This window comes from Cetorhinus maximus, chromosome 17, assembly GCF_964194155.1.
Source record: "Cetorhinus maximus chromosome 17, sCetMax3.hap1.1, whole genome shotgun sequence".
NCBI classification, from domain to species: Eukaryota; Metazoa; Chordata; class Chondrichthyes; order Lamniformes; family Cetorhinidae; genus Cetorhinus; species Cetorhinus maximus.
This window is the reverse complement of record NC_135895.1, coordinates 62,269,022-62,291,271: the sequence shown is the minus strand read 5'-3', so window position 1 is coordinate 62,291,271 and position 22,250 is coordinate 62,269,022. Positions and strand designations below refer to the sequence as shown.

Sequence of the window (22,250 nt, the reverse complement as noted above, 5' to 3'; positions counted from 1 at the left end):
TTACTCATGAAAATCTTGTAAACCGAATTGCACAAGTCAGATCAGGAAAAGGCCCTGAACTGGATAAGATTTTAGAAACTGCAAGACACTTAAAATGATGTTCTACGGCTGTGTAACCATACTTTCACCAACAAAAAGAAACCAGAAAACTTCTTGAAAGGTTGTATCATTCCACTACCTACGAAAGCAAATTTAAACCTCATGAACAACTATAGGGGAATATCACTTAAACAAAAAGCAGCAAAAATTTATAAATAGAATACCTGAATGGGGTACAGACATTCCTGTGGAAAATTACCACATGAAGAATAAAGTGGGGCAAGGACAGTCATAGGAACTTTGATATTTGATGATACAGATGAAAGTTGTTGCTGAGTGAAAATGATCTACTCACTTCAGTCATGCTAATAAAGCAGGGACACTCCTGTGACCCATATTTCTGAGTGAGAGAGGAAAAGGGGACAGTCGGGTGGTACAGGGTGCTTTCCCCTGTAGCCTAGCTCTTGTGCTGTTGAATATAGACCAGAAGGTCCCAGATTCAGTCTGCTCAGTGTTGAGCTGGCTAATCACAGTTGGGCAGCACTGGTGCATGTAAATAGTTTCTCATTAATTAGGGAGGTGTTAAATCAGCACACTTCCTCTTACGGTTCACTAACTAACAGACTTTGGCTGAGTAAAGAATTGGGCTCTGTTGCGATGCTCTACATAGTCAGTATCTTGTTGAGACTTAAAGGCTGTGGCAAGAGTGCACGCTGAGGATTCAGATTCCGAGGTGCCCCGCAAAATCGCCCGATCATTAATTTTAACCTCCACTCACCTCTGCCCAGATTCCCAATACGTGTTGCCAGCATGCAAAGCACAGCACTGGGAGTGTAAGTTTGCAAAATCTGCTTTTATAGTCCAGGCTTGTGTACTCCTGCATGCTACCAGAAGGTAGCCTTTTGAAGCATTGTTCAACTTGACTTTGCGTTCAAGAGAGGAGGGGACAAATTGGAGATGGCATGGACAGGATTGTGAGTCAGTCAACAGTAATTGATTCCTCTTGATATGTATACTGCACATAATGTTACATTACAAAACACAGCAGTAACAGTTTACTGAATATCATGAACTTCTACAGGTCTATCCCAAACCATAAACACTAGAAGGCAAGGAACAGAGCTTTTCCAAATGTCTCAGTGAGTACGTGCGTTATAAGATGTTCCCAGATACAATTCCTAGGTCTGTATTAAGTCAGTTAATCTCAATGAGGGTGAAAGTGAGAATGCTGGAAAATATGTGGAGGAAAGAAAATAAAACAATCCCCTTACATGAAATAGGGAGAAGGATCAATTCACATTTGAGATTGGAATAGAAATAAGGTTTAAAGTAAAACACAAACTGCTTTTTTTAAGTTCTTTAATAACATTCTATATGTTCATAATTTAACCAGTATTTTTATTTTGTTGGGTTTTAGATGTATGGACATGTGGTAAGGTTTGTATAAATCATAATTGAGGGACACAATGCTTGACTGGCTGCTTCTCATATCCAGACTAAAGGCAGAATGTGGCAGCTGATTATTGCCTTTATCATCTGCAAGCATTATGAATTAAGACAATATAGAATAACCTCATTATTAAACTGCAGCCAGAGGTAGAATTTTCTTATCAGCATTTTATGGTGTTTCAAATTTACTGTCTCTGTAATATATATTTACCTTGTTGTATGATATCATCTTTCCATGTAATTATCCAGTCATTCCAGCAGAGGGAGCCATTGTCTGCAATTTATGTTTGATCTACTCATTTTCACAGAATCATAAGTTTTTACAGTCCAAAAATTGAACCGTCACACCTGTGCCAGCTCCCTGAAGGATCTATCCACTTGGTCCCTCTCCCATACCCTTTTATATCATAGAATTTCTGTTTGGTGCAGTGATCTTAGTTTGATTTTAAGATATGATAAATAATTAAATGAATCTTATTTTCTTTCAGCTTTGCTTTCTTTCCTCGCTCCTCTAGTGTTCTCTGCCCTTCTCCCCTGACAGCAGTAATCAATTCTAGAATCATTCATTCCTTGTCACCGTAGCCTGAGTGGGCTGTTGGCATCATCTTCCTTCTTCTCCGGCTTTCTTCAAACCTCCCTCAGTTCACGTCTCAATGTTACCTATCCATACATCTGCTTTTCTTCTTCCTTTTCTGGTTTTTACCCTCAATTTGTCCTTCAAATGTTGCCAGGACAAGGCTGTTGGGTCTTCATTCCAATGTCCGTACTTGGCTATCTTTCTCTCTCTCTTTAACTGTACTTAGTAACCCTATTGATTTCTGACCTCCTACTCTTGATCTAACCCATTCGTTTGACTTTCTGCCCATTCAGCTGATTCTGAGAATCCTCCACCACACCCACATTTCAAAAGCTGTTATCCTAGAATAGAGTTCCAGAAATGCTGTAGATCTTGTGGGTGCCTTGCCAGAGTGGTAACTTCTCATATAGATGCCCAGGCACTGAGTGTTTGAAGAATTGCAGAGTTCTGTCTTCAAGCAACATCCATACACGTCCTTTCCAGAAGGCTGTGACAAGGAGCAGAACTCCCGTCTGATTTACTTCCTTGCTTGCTTGCTTTCTTGCTAATGGACAATGAGGCCAATTGGATTTTTATGGATGGTTGAAGGGGGTATGATTTTGTAATACTGCCCTTAAATAGTCTAATGGGAAGATCATAACCCAATAAACAGCCAGCAGGGGAAGAAGAATTTTACCCTGTCAATTTAGCTTGGGTTGATAGCTGAAATCCAGGGATGATAGGATGATATTTAATCAGTCAATTCACTGCTCAGTCCTTTCCTGTTGTTATTTTAATTTGTCTGTTTGGTTTTGAAACTCTTAGTTACAGAGAGCCTAATTCAGAGTTGTGCTGTCACCTCCAACTAGGTGATGTTGTCCAATCCAGTGCTGGAAAATGTGGTCAATGTGGAAGCTGTTGAGATGTTGAAGGAGAACCCATCACATTATCGAGAAATGATTTTGGAATGTGTCAGAACCAGCAGACAGCTTAAAGAAAGTAAGATCTTTAGTGTCATAAACCACTTAAATATTTATGTAGTGAAAATATTTATAAAGTGAAAATATAACTGCCTACCAGGTTTCTGTATATTTTAGAGGCGGTGGCATAGTGGTATTGTTGCTGCACTAGTAATCTAGAGACCTGGGTTCTGGGGACCTGGTTTTAAATCCCACCATGGCAGATGGTGGAATTTGAACCCAATAAAAATCCAGAATTAAAAGTCTTAACGGCGACCATGAAACCATTGTCGATTGTCACAAAAACCCATCTGGTTCACTAATGTCCTTTAGGGAAGGAAATCTGCCATCCTCACCTGGTCTGGCCTACATGTGACTCCAGACCCACAGTGAAGTGGTTGACTCTCAAATGCCCTCTGAAATGGTCTAGCAAGCCACAGACAGACCTCCCAGCATCAACCTAGGCACCAGAAACGACAACGGTTAACTCAGTCCTGTCGACCCTGCAGAGTCCTCCTTACTAACATCTGGGGGCTGGTGTCAAAACTGGGAGAGCTGTCTCACAGACTAGTCAAGCAACAGCCTGACATAGTCACACTCAGGGAATCATACCTTACAGATAATGTCCCAGTGTCCCAGACACCACCATCACCATCCCTGTCCCACCGGCAGGACAGATCCAGCAGAGGTGGCGGCACAGTGGTATACAGTCAGGAGGGAGTTGCCCTGGGAGTCCTCAGCATCGACTCTGGACCCCATGAAGTCTCATGGCATCAGGTCAAACATGGGCAAGGAAACCTCCTGCTGATTACCACATACCCACCCCTCTCAGCCAGTGCTCCTCCATGTTGAACACCACCTGGAGGAAGCACTGAGGGTGGCAAGGGTGCAGAATGTACTCTGGGTGGGGGACTTCAATGTCCATCACCAAGAGTGGCTCAATAGCACCACTACTGACCAACCTGGTTGAATCTTAAAGGACATAGCTGCTAGACTGGTTCTGTTGCAAGTGGTGAGGGAACCAGCAAGAGGAAAAAACAAACTCGACCTCATCCTCACCAATCTGCCTGCTGCAGATGCATCTGTCCATGACAGTATCATTAGGAGTGACCACCGCACAGTCCTTGTGGAGACAAAGTACCATCTTCACATTGAGGATACCCTCCAACGTGTTGTATGGCACTATGTCCGTACTAAATAGGATAGCTTTCAAATAGACCTAGCAACTCAAGATGGGCATCCATGAAGCACTGTGGGCCATCAGCAGCAACAGAATTGCACTCAATCACAATCTGTAACCTCACAGCCCGGCATATCACCACTCTACCATTACCACCAAGCCAAGGGTCAACCCTGGTTCAATGAAGAGTGCAAGGAGCAGCACCAGGCATACCTAAAAATGAGGTGTCAACCTGGTGAAGCTATAACACAGGACTATTTGTGTGCCAAACAGCATAAGCAGCAAGTGGTAGACAGAGCTAAGCGATTCCACAACCAATGGATCAGATCTAAGCTTTGCAGTCCTGCCACATCCAGTCGTGAATGGTGGTGGACAATTAAACAACTCACTGGGAGAGGAGGCTCCACAAATATCCCCAATCTCAATGATGGAGGAGCCCAGCACATCAGTGCAAAAGATAAGGCTGAAGCATTTGCAACAATCTTCAGCCAGAAGTGCCGAGTGGATGATCCATCTTGGCCTCCTCCTGAGGTCCCCAGTGACACAGATGTCAGTCTTCAGCCAGTTCGATTCACTCCACATGATATCAAGAAACAGCTGAAGGCACTGGATACTGCAAAGGCTATGGGCCCTGACAATATTCTGGCAATAGTACTGAAGATTTGTGCTCCAGACTTGCCACACCCTTAGCCAAGCTGCTCCATTACAGCTACAACAGTGGCATCTACCCAGCAATGTGGAAAATTGCCCAGGTATGTCCTGTATGTAAAAAGCAGGACAAATCCAACCCGGCCAATTACCACCCCATCAGTCTACTCTCAATCATCAGTAAAGTGATGGAAGGGACCATCAACAGTGCTATCAAGCGGCACTTGCTTAGCAATAACCTGCTCACTGATGCTCAGTTGGGTTCTGCCAGGGTCACTCAGCTTCTGACCACATTACAGCCTTGGTTCAAACATGGACAAAAGAGCTGAACTCCTGAGATGAGGTGAGAGTGACTGCCCTTGACATCAAGACAGCATTTGACCTAGTGTGACATCAAGGAGCCCTAGCAAAACTGGGGTCAATGGGAATCAGGAGGAAAACTCTCTGCTGGTTGCTGTCATACCTAGCACAAAGGAAGATGGTTGTGGTTGTTTCGAGGTCAATCATCTCAGTTCCAGGACATCACTGCAGGAGTTCCTCAGGGTAGTGTCCTAAGCCCAACCATCTTCAGCCGCTTGATCAATGACCTTCCTTCCATCATAAGGTCAGAAGTGGGGGTGTTTGCTGATGATTGCACAATGTTCAGCACCATTCGTGACTTCTCAGATACTGAAGCAGTCCATGTCCAAATGCAGCAAGACCTGGACAATATCCAGGCTTGGGCTGACAAGTGGCAAATATCATTCATGCCACACAAGTGCCAGGCAATGACCATCTCCAATAAGAGAGAATTTAACCATTGCCCTTGACATTCAATGCATTACTATTGCTGATACCCCACTATCAACAAACTGGGGGTTACCATTGACCAGAAACTGAACTGGACCAGCCACACAAATACTGTGCCTACAAGAGCAGGTCAGAGGCTAGGAATCCTGCAACAAGTAACTCACCTCCTGACACCCCAAAGCCTGTCCACCATCTACAAAGCACGAGTCAGGAGTGTGATGGAATACTCTCCACTTGCCTGGATGAGTGCAGCTCCTACAACACTTAAGAAGCTTGACACTGTCAGGGACAAGCAGCCCACTTGGTTGGCACCCCATCCACAAACATTCACTCCCTCCACCACCGATGCACAGTAGCATCCACAAGATGCACTGCAGAAACTCACCAAGCCTCCTTAGGCAGCACCTTCCAAACCCACGACCACTACCATCTAGAAGGACAAGGGCAGCAGGCAGGTGGGAACACCACCACTTGCAAGTTCTCCTCCAAGCCACGCACCGCCAGGACTTGGAAATATATCGCCGTTCCTTCACTGTCGCTGGGTCAAAATCCTGGAACTCCCTCCTTAACAGCACTGTGGGTGTACCAACACCACATGGACTGCAGTGGTTCAAGAAGGCAGCTCACCACCATCTTCTAAAGGACAGTTAATGATCGTCAATAAATGCTGGCCCAGCTAGCGATGCCCATATCCCAAGAATGAATTTAAAAGAAGAGCTGAATTAAGGGAAGAAAGTTCATTTCTGAATTGTGAATTAGGGACTTTTTTTAAAAATGGAAAAAAGCAGCTTGTAGCTATGGTGATGTGTGAAACTGATCTAGATTGGCCAGCAAGGTCCCAGGATTGATCCTGAGTTCACTTTTATTAGCTGGGCCAGAGTTTTTCTGCTGATCACAGAGGTCCCCAACTGGGAAAATGTGCAAGTGTGCACCTCTGGACAAATGGGATTTGGGATGGTGTCTACAAGAGTGAACACTATTCATAATCATCATCAAGAATTACCACTTGGGAGAAGTAGTGGAATGACTTCAGGAGAGAAGGAAAGAAAATTGATAGGGAAAAAAGAAAATGTTTCTCACAAGTATTAATATATAAAAACAAATGGGATCTTTGATTCAAATATATGAGTATATCAGTGTTGCTTCCTGTTCACGCCCTGAGCTAGAAATTTCATTAACTACTTCAAATTCTCCCTGTCGAATTCTTACCTTTCATATGGTTCTTCACTGACTCTTTCTTGTTTTCCTTAAATTCTCTCTCTCGCTCTAAATTTGAGGATGTTCATTCCAATAATATCGATTACAAGCCAATCAATTCCTACAACTCCCTGGTTAAACTTTTCCCTCTCATTTCCAAAGAAGACTCCATTCCTTTCTCCCATTTCTCTGTGCCCATTAGAAGTGTCATGATTTTGCCACCTTCCACACCAGATTTTCCAAAGCGTCCCCCTGTTCCTCAGCCAAGGACTCTTCTACATTCTGGACAGGATCCTTAATTGCTACCATTCCATTGCCCATGCTTCTACTCTTCCCACCCTCCCCTGTACAGTGATAGGATCCACCTTATTCTTGCCTTCCACCCACCAGCCTCCATATTCAATTCTTTTCGCCATCTCCAACCTGATTCCGCCACCTAACGCATTTTTCTTCAGCAAGGGGTCAGTCTTAAAATGAGTTTGAAGAGAGGAAAGGGGTAGAAGGGAGAGAAGCTAGAGAGCATTGGGCTTTCAGGGCTAGAGTGGGAGGAGGCCCAGAATAAGGTTCGGCTGAGTAGACAAGAGGAAGGGGAAAAGCAGCACAAAAAGCTGAATGGATGGTTGCTACCTTGGTAACAAAGAAATCCATGAGTTTCTTTCACCTGATATGAAGCAAACAAGGCAGTGGAGAGGGGCTTAAGGAAGAGAATTGCATCCAAGGCAGACCTGGCAATGGATGGCTGTGCCAGTTATGCTGAAACTTCTGACCCTTGGACTTGAGTGAGAAAACACTGGGGCTTTATAAGGGAGACGGGAATGGATAGAAGACACTAAAAATCTCTGGCTTGATCCATACTCTCAGCTGGGGGCAGCAGTTAGTTTCAACAGCATTGGGCTAGGGAGGATAGAAAATCAGCCACCATCCATGTTTTCCACCCTTGATCCTTATCCAGTGGCTCCTGTTGGAAAGTAGGTGTACGTGGACACGCTTAGGCTTGGTTGTGATGTTTCCCCTTGGTAAAATTGCTTGCTGACATTTACACTCTAGGCTCATGCTTGAAGAACGGTCTTGTCAGCAGGTATTGGCGAAGTGTTAGTGATGTGGAAGAATAGCCATCGACATCTGAGAACGAAATAGGAGGAAATTGCCGAGGGAAGGGGGATGGGGGTGGGTTCTGCAAAAAGCTATAAAATATATGGAAGGAATGCAATTATGACAGGATGAATTTACACATCAGAGGTAATATTCTGATATAAAATATGTATACTGCATCTGGCTATTATAGACCTACTCCTCAATAGTGTCACAGACTTCACAATCAGTATGCTGAAAGGGGGAATTTGAGGCTTTTAATCTGACAGCTCAATTTAGTCGCATAAGAAATACAATGTGATACCGTTGGTTCCTTGTATGGGTACTGGAGTGTCTCAAGTTTGCTTTTGCCCTTCAACAGCTGGAGAAAAGTTAGCAGTTAGGAGTTTTCCTGTGGCCCGTTTTCAAGAGCAAGTTTCCACATTACCTCACAGGAAGCCACTAACGTGAGTAGATAAATAGAATCCAGCTGTTCATAAACAACATTTGGATATTCTAGACCCGCACAACTCAGTTTAACTATTGTAAATATGATAGCTTTGATGAAATGAGGACGCTGGTGGGTAGCATATTTTATGGCAACCGCCAGAACCCTCTGGATTCATATTTTAAATCTCCCATTTTGTAGTAAGATTTTGTCCTGAGTTTTGTCATTTTTTTCGTCTTCCACATTAAAAAAAATATAAATGTTCTTGAATTTGTTTATAACATACAATAAGTGATGCTTAAATGAAACTAAAATATCTGAATTAATTCAGTGAGAAGCTGACTGCAATTGAAATATTTACAAGATGTCAGCAAGAGAAGAAGAGCTGAAAAAAGGGAGATAAATAGGAACTCTTACAACATAAACTGATGGGAGCAACCATGGAAATTAGAGTTCTGTGGTTTTTGGAGATCAAGTTCATTTTAATGCTGCAAGTTGATTTTGAAGTGTTATAATTTGAACAAGATGAAAGAAGACTTCCCAGGGAGAGCGGTAGATACAGAGTGGATTGCTACATACCATATGTCACCAAACACGTGAAAGTTCTGCCACACCTACCTGCTGGTGACCAAGGATGAGTGGTTTTGTTCAAGGCCATCAGAAAGCCAGATACCTGTGTTAAGACAGATAGCTGTGTTAATGGAAACAGCTGGTTCCCTGTAGTGCCAAATCTTGACAATCATCAGTGAGCTACATATAAATGATTGGACCAATTTGGCAACATGTCATGGATAAACAAACAATTAATTGGTGTTGCTGGCCGTTCAGTACTGCAAGACCACTCCTTCCAACAAATCATGTATAATTTGAACCTCCGGTTGCCTTGATGCATTCCATAGCTTAACACAGATGGGTAACTACAGGTTAAACTTTTAAGAAGATAAACTTGTTAAATTTATGAGCCTTAAAAGTAATCTGACAAAAATACGATATCAGTCTAACAGAAGACACTTCAATTGTTATAAAACTGGAGTCAAAGATTTCAATGGCCATTTGATCTCCTTATAACTTTCAATTCTGTTGTTTTGTTTAATTTTCTCTCATCTCTTGAAGGCACTGAATCACAATTCACATGCATCAAAAACCTTCTCTTATCTCAAGCAAGTGATTATTCTTCGGTAAAAACAAAAAAACTACTGCGGATGCTGGACATCCAAAACAAAAACAGAATTACCTGGAAAAACTCAGCAGGTCTGGCAGCATAGTGCCAGACCTGCTGAGTTTTTCCAGGTAATTCTGTTTTTGATTATTCTTCGTGTTGAGTCCACACAATGAGTGTTTCCATGTTATTTGACTGTGAAAGACATCACAGCCAACCTAGATCTCTCATTATCCTCTGATGTCCAATTGTCTGCCCTTAGCACAGGTTATTGGATAGCAATCATTACAGGAGTAGGATTTCCCCTCCCTAGCACAGGATCATGGAAGCAATAGTTGCACACTATCTGTTGCCCCATCAACTACAATGGGCTAAATGTTGTAGTCAGCAGCAAATTAATGGCAGCAGTCATTTATTACATTCACCACAAATACTCTACGGGATTTGCACTGGAACTTTCTGTGATTACAAAGCCATTTCAGCACAGCTTCCTCTTTAGGGGGTCTGGGAACTGTGTGAAAGGGTCAAGCAACTGTGCTTCTCCCTAAACAATCAAATTGAAGAATTGTTAATGAGGAGCACAGAGTCTGAACTAGGAAGTGTAGGTTAGAATATTTAATTCAATGTCAAATCAGGTAAAGAAAGCAAAATAAAAGGCAGAAAAATGTGTTCAAGAGAGAAGTAAAAGGGACAGAAAGAAAAAGCATTTTTTAAAATTCTAACCTCCAACAATACTTAAAATTTGAAGGAAAGTGACTCCACACTTGGTAAAAATGATTTTTCAGTGCCAGAGAGGTTGTTTCGTAGCAATTAAGCATTAATAATTTACTTGTTCTGGATTGGACAAGCCCCAATTTTTTCTGTCTCATTTGGTGGGTATCTATCATGTAAGTAACCCAATTTCATATCCATGCATAAATTTTAATCTTATGTCTCTCAGCAAGCTTCTGGAGAGGCAGGGCACCTTGGGCAGCAACTTACTGATTTCTATGTTTAGCTGCACATGTGGACACCAGATGTTGCTGTACAATTTACACTTCAATAACAGTGAGCTCTGTTAACCTCACCATTATTTCTACAGCAAAATATGACCCGTTTTCAATCTAATGTTCATCTACTCCCCTTTAGAAAGGAATGAATACAATATGTTGAAATTTTCCTCACTTGAATGTTAGGAAGATTGACTAAACTTTGTTTGGTTGAAGTAGAGCCTGGTATTTATTTAAACTTTGTTTGATTTCAGTATCAATTCCTCAATAATCTTTTCAGAACTACACACCTGTGTGATCAGTATACTGTTAGCTTTACATATGATATCATTTTCAAAATCTCCTGAAGAGTGCCTCCATCTGTTTGTTAAAACAAATGCTCAATGGCTTTTCCTTAAATATCTCAAATTTCATCCAATGCTAACAGTTAGCAGGCCTTTCAGACTCCTTCTGCATTCTCATCCTCCATTTAAATTGTTGCTTAGGGTTAGTTGTGATCTGTGGGAAATAGAATAATCATTGGAATTTGTGTGTGTTAACCCTTTAAGCACCAAAATTTGGGTGCAATTTCAATGATTCAACATCTGGGGCACTTGGGACCTTCCTTGTCTGTACTGCTTAATGCCACACCAAGTCGTGCATTTAACTATTAAGCCATTGGTAAAATGTATCTTTTTCAAAAGAAGATGGATTTTTTTTTTAATCTCCCAACCAAGAAGGCAAGGAACCAATTTAATCTTCTCCCTCGGTAAATGCAGTTCTAAAATGAGCCACTAAAAGGTGTAAGAGGGCTGCCTGTGCGGACCCTTCTGATTTCCCTTTCCTTCCTCTTATTGAAACTTTGTCAGACTACCATCTAAAATTGAGAAACCAATTGTGTGCAGAATCAGCCTCCCAATATTGTATTGCTATATGACTCAGCTAATTCATGGCATTAAAGAGACAATTGAAAACAATTAATTTCACTCATGCTCTGCATTTTCTGTTTTTGGTTTTAAAAATAAAATCTCAATAGAAGCTTCTCTGGTGACCCAGTGGATAAATATAGTATAGCGTGGAATTTAGGCATACAGACCAGGAAGTTCAAACCATGGTTGCTGTGATTTAGGTGATCTCAAGGGGATAGGGGTAAACTGCTCAATGTCCAATTTGTCCTCTCTTGTATTCCAGCTGTCCTTTCTTTTGGGACCATATTTCTTTCTCCACACTTCTCTTAATCATCACTTCCGCCAACCTCCTGGGCCCTGCATTTCAATTTGAAGACCTTGATTCACGCCTTCAAATCTCTTCATTGTTTTGCACCAACATCTCTCTACTCCTCTGCCTCTGTATCGTTGCTTGTTCCTCACTCTCTCTGTTTCTCCATTGGAGACTGATCATTGAGTCATAATGTCCAAAGCACTGCCTCTCCCTCTGCCTTCAAAAGCCCCCCTGGAACTCCTCCTTTTAACTGTGCCTTTGGACACCCTACCTCCAACCCCACTGAAAACCTGCTGTTCATCGTCAAGGATCACACTTGAAGAATGGCTGCTTGGCTGGGTTACTGGAGTGCTACTGGTGACTAGGAACCAATCATGGATCAGTGTATTCAGAAGGGGATAAAAATTAGAAAGAGTCAAAGAAAAAGAGATTTGTGTTCTGCAACTTCTGTCTGCCCAAGTCTGCCAGATTCCTATTTTTTGGTTGCCTTTGGATGTCTTTTTTTTACATGAGCATTTCTGTGAGGATTCACCTTTTGATCAATCATAAAAGCATTACCAAGCTAGATTTTTTTATCCTCATCTGTTACCATTTGTGTGCAAAATGCACCATTTTAATAATGTGTGTACATGTAGGAGAGTGGGTAAGCTTTTCATACAATTAACATGAATAATTATGCTTCATTATAGAATTAAAAGGATCGCTTTTGATGATTATCACAAGGCCTGGAGTGAAATTGCCACAACGAAAGCAATTGAGAGCTGCAAAGATCAAAGTACAGTAATACACCCATTCAGTTGCCTCCTCCTACTCACATTAAGAAAATGTATCATGGAATTGGGTGGTGTAGTGGGATAGTATGTTTCCTTATACATTTATGGCTTGCACTTGAATTCAGCCTAGACTTTGTCTGCTGTTTATAAGGGTTCAACCTGTAATGAGTTTGGGGCAGGTTTAAGCCTAGTCTCCAATTAATGTGGCTAAACAGTGCAAAGCTAAGTTCTAAGTACGTTCTGGAAGGGAAGGTCAGAATGAGCTTTGAAGGGGAAGGGTTATTGCAAAGCCTGTGGAATTGATGGAGCACTCATTCCTGATTCTCTTGGTTCCACAGGAAGGGTTTCAAAACTACTTATAATATACCATTCAGGCTATCTCAAGGCTAAATTGTTAGACAATGCACCTGTTTTTGGGGCATAATTCCAATATTTCTAGTGTTTTCTATTTTTATTTCAGATTTCCAACATTCACAATATATTGCTTTTGCAAAAACCTGTTGTTCTGCCCCTACCAGTTCGTTTTCATTTGTGCCTGTTCCATTTTGCATTGCTGATAATCCAGATACCAAAAAGCTCCTATGACCTAATTAGAAGGATGTAATATGTTCAGATAAATCATAACAGAATAGATCCAAACTAATGTGATTTTTTGAATATTTGGTTAGTTTGAGTTTTCTTTCATAGGTACAAGACACCAAGGTGATTTGTATGTGTAAATAAATCTCATTTAAAATTTTGCCAGTAGAAAATATCACCTCTTGTTTATCTCCTCCCTTCTCAGCATCCAAGGCTCCAAAAATTCCTTCCAGGTGAAACAGTGATTTACATGTATCTCTTTTTAGTATACTGTATTCGTTGCTCACAATGTGACCTGCTCTACATTAGAGAGACCAAACGCAGATTGGGTAACTGCATTGCAAACACGTCCATTCAGTCCACAAAGATGATCCTGAGTTTCCTGTCACTTGCCGTTTTAATTCTCCACTTTGCCCCCCACTGACCCCACTGTCCTTGGCCTCCTGAAATGTTCCAATGAAGCTCAATGTAAGCTCAAGGAATAGTGCCTCTCCTTTTGACTGGGTACTTTGTAACCTTCCATGCTCAATATTAAGATCAACAATGTCAGACAATAACCTCTGCCCCCATTTTGTTTCCTTTTCTTAGTTGGATTTTGTTTTACTCTCTTGTTTTTCTCCTTGTTTTTGTACTTTCAGAATGCAGCTGTTCATTATTCCGCATTCCCACCTCTTCCAGACACATCTTTTGTTTCTTTACTTTTCCTATTACATTGGCCTTGCACCACCAACCCTTTTGTCATTTAATCTCTCCTGCCTTCGACCCTATAGCAGACTGTCTCTTTTGTTTTTTGCACCTTTCTTCCTTAAAACCAGTACATTTCTAATGTTTCCCAGTTCTGATGAAAGGTCATCACTTGAAACATTAACTGCTTCCCTCTCTATAGATGCTGCCTGACCTGTTGAGTATTTCAGCAATTTCTGTTTTTGCAACACTTTTGTACTGGAAAGGGAAGGCAGGCAAAGAAGTTATGTTATCGAGTTTTAATTTTTGAATGTTGAAAGGTCTTCCCAACACTCCACAATGCCTACTTTATTATGCTGCATAAGAAATTCCATCCTCTTATGCACCCATTCAGAAAGCTGCTCTTCAAGAGAAATGAATTATAGTTCTCCAATTTGTTAAATCAGTAAATGGTATGCTGAAAAAACAAATCAGTGATTTTATTTGCACCTTTGTTACAGTGCCAGTGACCTATCCCAATCTTCAAGCATTATATAATGGACTGGGAAAAGAGGACTTACAGAAAGAGATTGAAGCACAGAATAAAGAGTGCGTATTCATCTGAGTTCAATAACTTAGCACCTGACCGTACAGGTACACACCCACAGGAGGTTATATAGACTGCCAGTATTATATATTAAAGCCAGGGTATTATGGGATTAATGATACTGCCTGAAACATTGTTGTATTTTAGCTGCAAGGGACCCATACCATTGTGAACACTGGCCTGAAGGTTACTTCACATCCAATGTTTTAATTGTGGGAGCAATGAAAGCAGAAAACACCAAAAACATTAGAAGCCTTTGCAAAAACTGTCTGAAGTCTCATAAATGGACTGGATGCTTCAAAGAAGGCCTAACTGAAAATGGAACAAAAAATGCTGCTGAACAATCCTCAGCTTGATATATTTCCATCTTTCCTTCCTGCTCTTGTGGGGATTTTTTGGCTTCCAACAGCCAAACCTGAGCTCCATCTTCAGGAAAAAAAAACAGTATTATTGGTGGGGCATTTAGCAATTCTTCATTGGCTGCAGCTAACAGTCATTCTGTCTGTGACTAACATGGCACACAGCGTGTTGTGCACAACATGGCAGGAGTATGACAAAAATATTTAAATGATCTAATCTCATTATTGAGTGAAATAGCTCATTTGGATGCAAGGACACACAAAGCTTCAGGAGCTTCTGTCCTCATGGCATGACACCAAGAAAGCATTATCTACCCTCATATGCTAGTATTTATATGAAGCCTTGTATATACCACCACAAACTAACCAGTTTCCTCAAACCACTTTCCTCCCTCATTTAAATCACTATATACAGCCAAATATAACATGTAGGAAAGAAGTGGAGTTGCATTTGTATAGTACCTAATTTGTTTCCATTCCATACCACCATCATCTCCACGCATTATCCATTCCTTAAAGGACTGATTAAAACATTCTGTAATTGATGGAATCCTAGTGCAATTGAATCCCTTCTGTCTTCTGGTAAAATCCACTGGGATTATGATATTAGCAGAATCTCCTGAGGAAATTTTGATTTCTTCATGCTTCTCAAAAATGCTTCAGAAACTGCCATCTCTTACTTTTGAAGGCTCCAATCTGAATTGACATTCTTGGACTCACTACCTCTTCTGATCTCAAAAAGAACTCCATTGCTTAGTATTGTGCAATCAATATTTTCTAGTTTACCTCATCTCTTTATTCAACCTAGTTGTCCTAAAGACTTTGGACCAAGTAAACTGCCATCGAGCAATGGCGAATTAGGTACATCACCTCCCTCAGCAGTATAATAAAGCTGGTAGCGCCATCCAAAGCACAGTGGAGACTATGATAGGCATGTTGAATCACTGCTTCCACTGTTTTACTACTCCAATGGGACTCTACAATGTAATTGTAATCTCATTAAACGATCTCAGATTATCACTGCGTAATGAAGTAATAGAATGAGGGATTAAAATAAAAGTGGAAGATCAGGAGGGCATTGGGGCAGGAGAGCGACAGGATAACAGTGAGAAAAAAAAGGAAGCAACAATGGAACTCGACAACAAGTGTGGGGATCAAATGCCCTAAACAAGTGTAATTAATAACATTAATATCACCACACTCCCACAGCTCAATTTTCTTTGCACTCTCGTTTGCTATGGAGTAGCTATCAATTGCATAATTTTTGTTACAGCCACCTAATATTGTGGCACTTAGTACTGTTCCTAACCATTCTCCCACCCTGCTCTCCCTTTTGGCATTCAGAGACCAAAGCAGTGCTTCACTGCAAAACATATGCAATAGTCTTCCTGCCTAATTACTGCCCCCATGCTTTCCCTTAGCGATGACATAAGCAGTAAGCAGTACTCTCCTCCATGGGAGAAGCGATTTTAGGAGTCAGGTTAAGCTCCTAGCTTCCACGGTTAGCTGTGGTCATTTATCTCTGAGTGCAGAGCCCAGATGTCACTTTGCACTTCTCGGCATTAAATTTCATCTATCATAATATGTTTGCCTATTTCACCAGTCTGCCTTTATCGTGCAGTCTGTTATCATCCACCTCAATAGTTGCTACATGTGAGTTTTGTGTCATCTGCAAAATCTGAAATTATGCCCTGTATTCTCAAACCCAGGCCATGAATATGTAGCAGAAAGAGCAGTGATCCCAACACTGATTCCTGGGTACACTGCTGCAAATTTCCCTCCAGTCTGAAAAGCAACTGCTTACCAGTTCTCTGCTTTCTGTCTCGTAGCCAATTACACATTCTCACAGCCACTGCCCTTCTAAATCCCTTTAAATGTGGTATTTTATCAAATACTGTTTGAAAGTCAACCACACCACTCCCATCGGCCCTCCCTGTTACTTCATTAAATAACGCTTTTTTGGTTTCTGGCAAATTCACACCTCTTTGGTGTATTACTGCCACCTACTGAATCGGAGGAAAAAGTGCAATGTAAATTTAAAAAAAGAAAAACTAAATTATATGCGCTAATCCTGTGAAATTTAAAAATGACAACATGACTTTATAAATATCCCAATATTCAAATCTAACTGCTAAAATACTAGCCACTGCATCACACTGTATAGCCTTCTGTTGTAAATTAGACTGCATTGTTCCCCTTTCAACTGCAAACTTAGTACAGTGTAATAAAACATGCTCCATTGATTGCAAGAATCATTCCTCACACTCCTGACACAAACCATTAACATGTTTCCCTATTAAATACTGAGACTTATTCAACGCACAGTGCCAAATGCAAATCCTACTCATAATCACCTCATCACCCCTTCCGCACTTCCCAGTGAATTTACTAGATAACTTCACATTGTTTTGAATCTGATGTAAATGTCTTCCTTTCTCATCCATATCCCACTTTTGTTGCCATAATGCATATAGTTTATCCTTAATAATAGATTTAATTTCTGTCTTCCCTAATGAAATCTCAATACCTAGAATCAAGTGATCTATAGAATCTTTAGCCAATGAGTCTGCTGCCTCATTTTACCACACCTTTATGCTCCGGCATCCATAAAAACCCACCACAATTTCTAACTGTTGTATGTTATACAGTAAATAAAAAATTTCAAAAATAAAACCCTGTTTGGATTCAGAAAAACAAAATTAGATAGAGACCAATGCTGATAACAAATCTGAACAAATGACGACTCTCAGCAGCTTTACCTCCACAGTCCACTCTAAAGCCAAAATAATTGCCATCAACTCAATTGAAAATACTGATAAATTGTCAGATAACCTTTTCGCAATCTTAACATTAAATTCAGGAATAAAAACTGCTGAACCTGTCCTTCCTGTCGCACGATCCTTAGAACCATCAGTGTAAAGTTGAATATAAGCAAACCAATTCTTATCTATATATTATTTTACAAAACTAGACAAATTAAAACCTATATTATTTCCTTTAAGTTTCTGCAGTAATGTAAAATCAACCTCAGGACGTTGAGAATATGAGGGTGGAACAACTAACCAGCATGCATGCATATTCAAAACTTGTAGGCCCAACTGTCACTCTAAATCATTTACTCTTTTCCCAAAATATTGCCCCCTTCTTTGCGATCCATGCTCCCAGCTATCTTGAAGGACACATTTGGTTAAATGATTGTCTTTCTGCCCTACCAAGTTCACCCAATAATTGAAATCCATCCACCTTCTCCTCACTTCAAGAGGCATTTTTCCATTCTCCACATGTAGAGCTATTATTGGAGAAGAAATAAAAGCACCAAAACAAATTCTCAATGCTTAAGACTGAATTACGTCCAATTTATACAATAGGGTTTTTGTCACTGATCTATAGGTCTGGCATCCATAGTCAATCACTGATCGTATCATGGCTTGATATATTCTTAATAAAGTTCCCTTATCCACACGCCAATCATATCCAACAATACATCTCATTAGATTAATCACATTTTTACACATAATGACAATTGTCTCTATGTATTTTCCATGTCTGAGTGCAAATACCTAAAAACTTAAACACCTTTATCACCTCAATTAGTTTACAATATAGATACAAAACATTGCCATCCAGATTTTTCTTTCATGTAAAGAAAACTGCCTGAGTTTCTGAATTAGAAATTTTAAACTCCCACTGCCTAAATCAGCACTCCATTGTCTTTAAGGCTTCTTGAACTTCATTCATTACATACTTAACATTTCTGCCTCTTTTCCAAATTGCACCATCACCTGCATACAATGACAGTCCCATATCCTTACCCACATTATCATATATATCATTAATTATAATATTAAAAAGAACCAGACTAATGACACTTCCGTATGGGCTACCATTCTCTACCACCACTGTATCCGACAACTCCATGCTCACCCCCACCTGTATGATGTGATCTACTAAGAAATCCTGTATCCAATTAAACATGCGCCCTTCTATACCCAAACCTTTCAACTTAAATAAAAGCCCATCTTTCCACAGCATATCATATGCTTTTTCAATATCAATTAAGACTGCTATAAGATTTATTATATAAAGCTTTCTTGATATCAGTATCCAACATCACTTGATCCAATGTGGAATGAAACTTCCAAAACTCACTTTGATACGGTAACTATTTTACAAATATTGGACGCCAATGCTGTGGGCTGATATGATGATGGACTAGATAAATCTTTTCCTGACTTTCCAATTGGCACTATAATAGCATGTTTCCAACTCTTAGGCAAAGTACCCTTAATTAAAAAGCTCAAGAAATACTCATCCCGCATGTTGCGAAACATTTCAAAGCACATTAGATCCCTCCCAGGAGCTGTATTTTTAGTATTGCTAATTGCCTGTTTCAGCTCATTTAAAGTGAACCAATCATTTACATGATTGCCAGTATTCTCACTCCTCCTGAGAATATCCTGATATTTCTCAAGAAAAGATTTGTGGATACTGGAATATTCAGGATCAAAATTACCACTCCTATGTACCTTAGCAAAAGCCTTTGACAACATATTTGTCTTTTCCAGATTGATTTTAGCAACATCATCCCCATCTACCAATATTGGAATAGTTTTGATCTTACAAATTCTATTAGTTCTCCTAATCTTTGCCCAAACGTCACCTATCAATGTATCCCTCCCTATACTATCACAATAACTTCTCCAATAGTTCTTTTCCTCACACCTAATAACTCGACAAGCTTATGGCTTTCTTCCTATTATAACCCAATACTGCTTCAAATGTGTAAGCTTTGCGCACCAACTTGAAGGCTTTATTCCTCTCCTTTATCACCAAATCACAAACCGCATTCCACCAAGGCACAATTCTTTAATTCTGTGGTTCTTCCTTTAATGGAATAGACTCTTATGCAGCGCACCATACTATATCACATAAGTCATTATTTAAAGTATCCACATTTTCTGTAAATCTCAGACCTTTGATGCTATCCGCACACCTCTTCCGAACCGTCCATATGCTTTACAAAAACACCACTGTGAACTCACCTTAGTTATTTCTTTATTCAAATGCAATCCTACTCTTCTCCATATAGGAAAATGATCACTTCCAATGGCAGAGTCTTCATGAACATCCCATTCACATCTTCCTGCTAAAGCACTGGAAACCAGCATTAGATCCAGGCACAACAAAGTCTTTTTACCAACATTTATTGTAGTGCCCATCTCATCATTCAAGCACACCAGATTACAATGGTCAAGTAAGTCTTCCACCACCCTCTCATTTCTATCTATATGATCACTACCCCACATCGCACTATGTGCATTAAAATCCCCACACCACATAATCGGCTTTTTGACACCTGGTATCAAGACTTCTAATCTTCAATAATAAGAGTTTTACAAGAATTATAAAAATTAATCAAAAGAAAACTATTAGAATGCTAGCAAATTTCATTAACATTGCATTCTAAATAAGTATCTAAATTAATAATTCTATAATTTATTGAATTTCTAAAAAAATGAACACATCCCCTTCTATCACCCATAATCCTATCCTTACAAACTGCCACATATCCCTGGATCACAAAATCTAAGCACGGTTTTAGCCAAGTTTCTTGAATTGTTATGGCACAGCCGATGGTAAATGAAGAGCTGCTCAAATCCCAAAGGGAAACTTGAAACAACTGCCACAATTGTTTTGCAATTTGCATAAATTTCGAGGTGCGTGCCTTGAATTCAGTAGCAATAAGACCACCGAAGCTTAGAGGTTTCTTACAAAACTAAATTAAACCTTTATTAATAGAAGAAATAATTTTAAGCACACACATAGAGCCACAAATTACTACTATGATAACTTCTAAATCCCCTAGTTAATCTAACTCCCAGTTACACTTTTGTTAAGGCAACAGTAAGACACAGATTTTAAAAGACCCAGGCAAGGAAACATGATACTCTGAACAATCCAATTCGAAGTGAGTTTTCTTAACTTCAGTTCTTTGTAGACAGCAGCTTGAGTCTTAGATGCTGGAGGCTTTTCACACTTGTTTTTGATCTTAGAATGCCTACCCTTACACATAGCCTTCTCTCCTTCATACATATTTTCCCCTTTGAATGCAAGTTCCAGTTGTTTTACTATATCTTTGGATTTTACCTCTCTAATAATAAAAATCTCTCATAGTACCAATTTACCAGTAACCTTTGGGAAAAATAAACACACTTCCTCTTAGGCTCTCCTAGCTAGATGAAACATTTCACCCCTCCTTTGAATTGAAGCTAGTCTGGTTTATTAAAAATGCAAATGTTCCCTTTCCCTCTTACATTCTAAAACTTCCCCCATGTTTACCTACTTAACATTTCAAATCTAGCTTATCTTCTGATATATCAGAATATATTGAGGAGGTAACGAGCAGGTTAGACAAAGGAGAGCAAATGGATGTTATCTACTTGGACTTCCAGAAGGCCTTTGACAAGGTGCCACACAGGAGGCTGCTCAGTAAGATAAGAGCCCATGGTGTTAGAGGCAAGTACTAGCATGGATAGAAGATTGGCTGTCTGGCAGGAGGCAGAGAGTGGGGATAAGGGGGTCCTTCTCAGGATGGCGGCCGGTGACTAGTGGAGTTCTGCAGGGGTCAGTGTTGGGACCACAACTTTTCACTTTATACATTAATGATCTAGATGAAGGAACTGAGGGCATTCTGGCTAAGTCTGCAGATGATACAAAGATAGGTGGAGGGACAGGTAGTATTGAGGAGGCGGGGAGGCTGCAGAAGGATTTAGACAGGTTAGGAGAATGGGCAAAGAAGTGGCAGATGGAATACAACATGGGGAAGTGTGAGGTCATGGTAGGAAGAATAGAGGCATAGACTGTTTTCTAAATGGGGAGAGAATTCAGAAATCTGGAGTGCAAAGGGATTTGGGAGTCCTAGTCCAGGATTCTCTTAAGGTTAACTTGCAGGTTGAGTTGGTAGTTAGGAGGGCAAATGCAATGTTGGCATTTATTTCGAGAGGACTAGAATATAAAAGCAGGGATATGCTGCTGAGGATTTATAAGGCTCTGGTCAGACCACATTTAGAATATTGTGAGCAATTTTGGGCCCTGTATCTCAGGAAGGATGTGCTGGCCCTGGAGAGGGTCCAGAGGAGGTTCACAAGAATGATCCCAGGAATGAAAGGCTTAACATATGAGGAACGTTTGAGGTCTCTGGGTCTATACTCGATGGAGTTTAGAAGGATGAGGGGGGATCTGATTGAAACTTACAGAATACTGAAAGGCCTGGATAGAGTGGATGTGGGGAAGATGTTTCCATTAGTAGGAGAGACTAGGACCCAAGAGCACAGCTTCAGAGTAAAGGGAAGACCTTTTAGAACAGAGATGAGGAGAAACTTCTTTAGCCAGAAAGTGGTGAATCTATGGAATTCATTGCCACAGAAGGCTGTGGAGGCCAGGTCATTGAGTGTATTTAAGACTGAGATAGATAGATTCTTAATTGGTAAGGGGATCAAAGGTTACGGGGAGAAGGCGGGAGAATGGGATTGAGAAACTTATCAGCCATGATTGAATGGCAGAGCAGACTTGATGGGCCGAATGG

General features: G+C 40.4%; 1 protein-coding gene across 1 annotated transcript in view; it reads left to right on the top strand.

Annotated features, from left to right (window-relative positions):
- LOC144692763 (ubiquitin-conjugating enzyme E2 U-like) overlaps positions 1-22,250 on the top strand; it is a 61,180-nt gene that overhangs the window by 18,436 nt on the left and 20,494 nt on the right. Inside the window, exons 6-9 of the mRNA XM_078561843.1 lie at positions 2,914-3,043; positions 8,271-8,355; positions 12,374-12,459; positions 14,221-14,308. Coding sequence (XP_078417969.1) covers positions 2,914-3,043; positions 8,271-8,355; positions 12,374-12,459; positions 14,221-14,308 — 389 coding nt within the window. The remainder of the gene's footprint in view (positions 1-2,913; positions 3,044-8,270; positions 8,356-12,373; positions 12,460-14,220; positions 14,309-22,250) is intronic.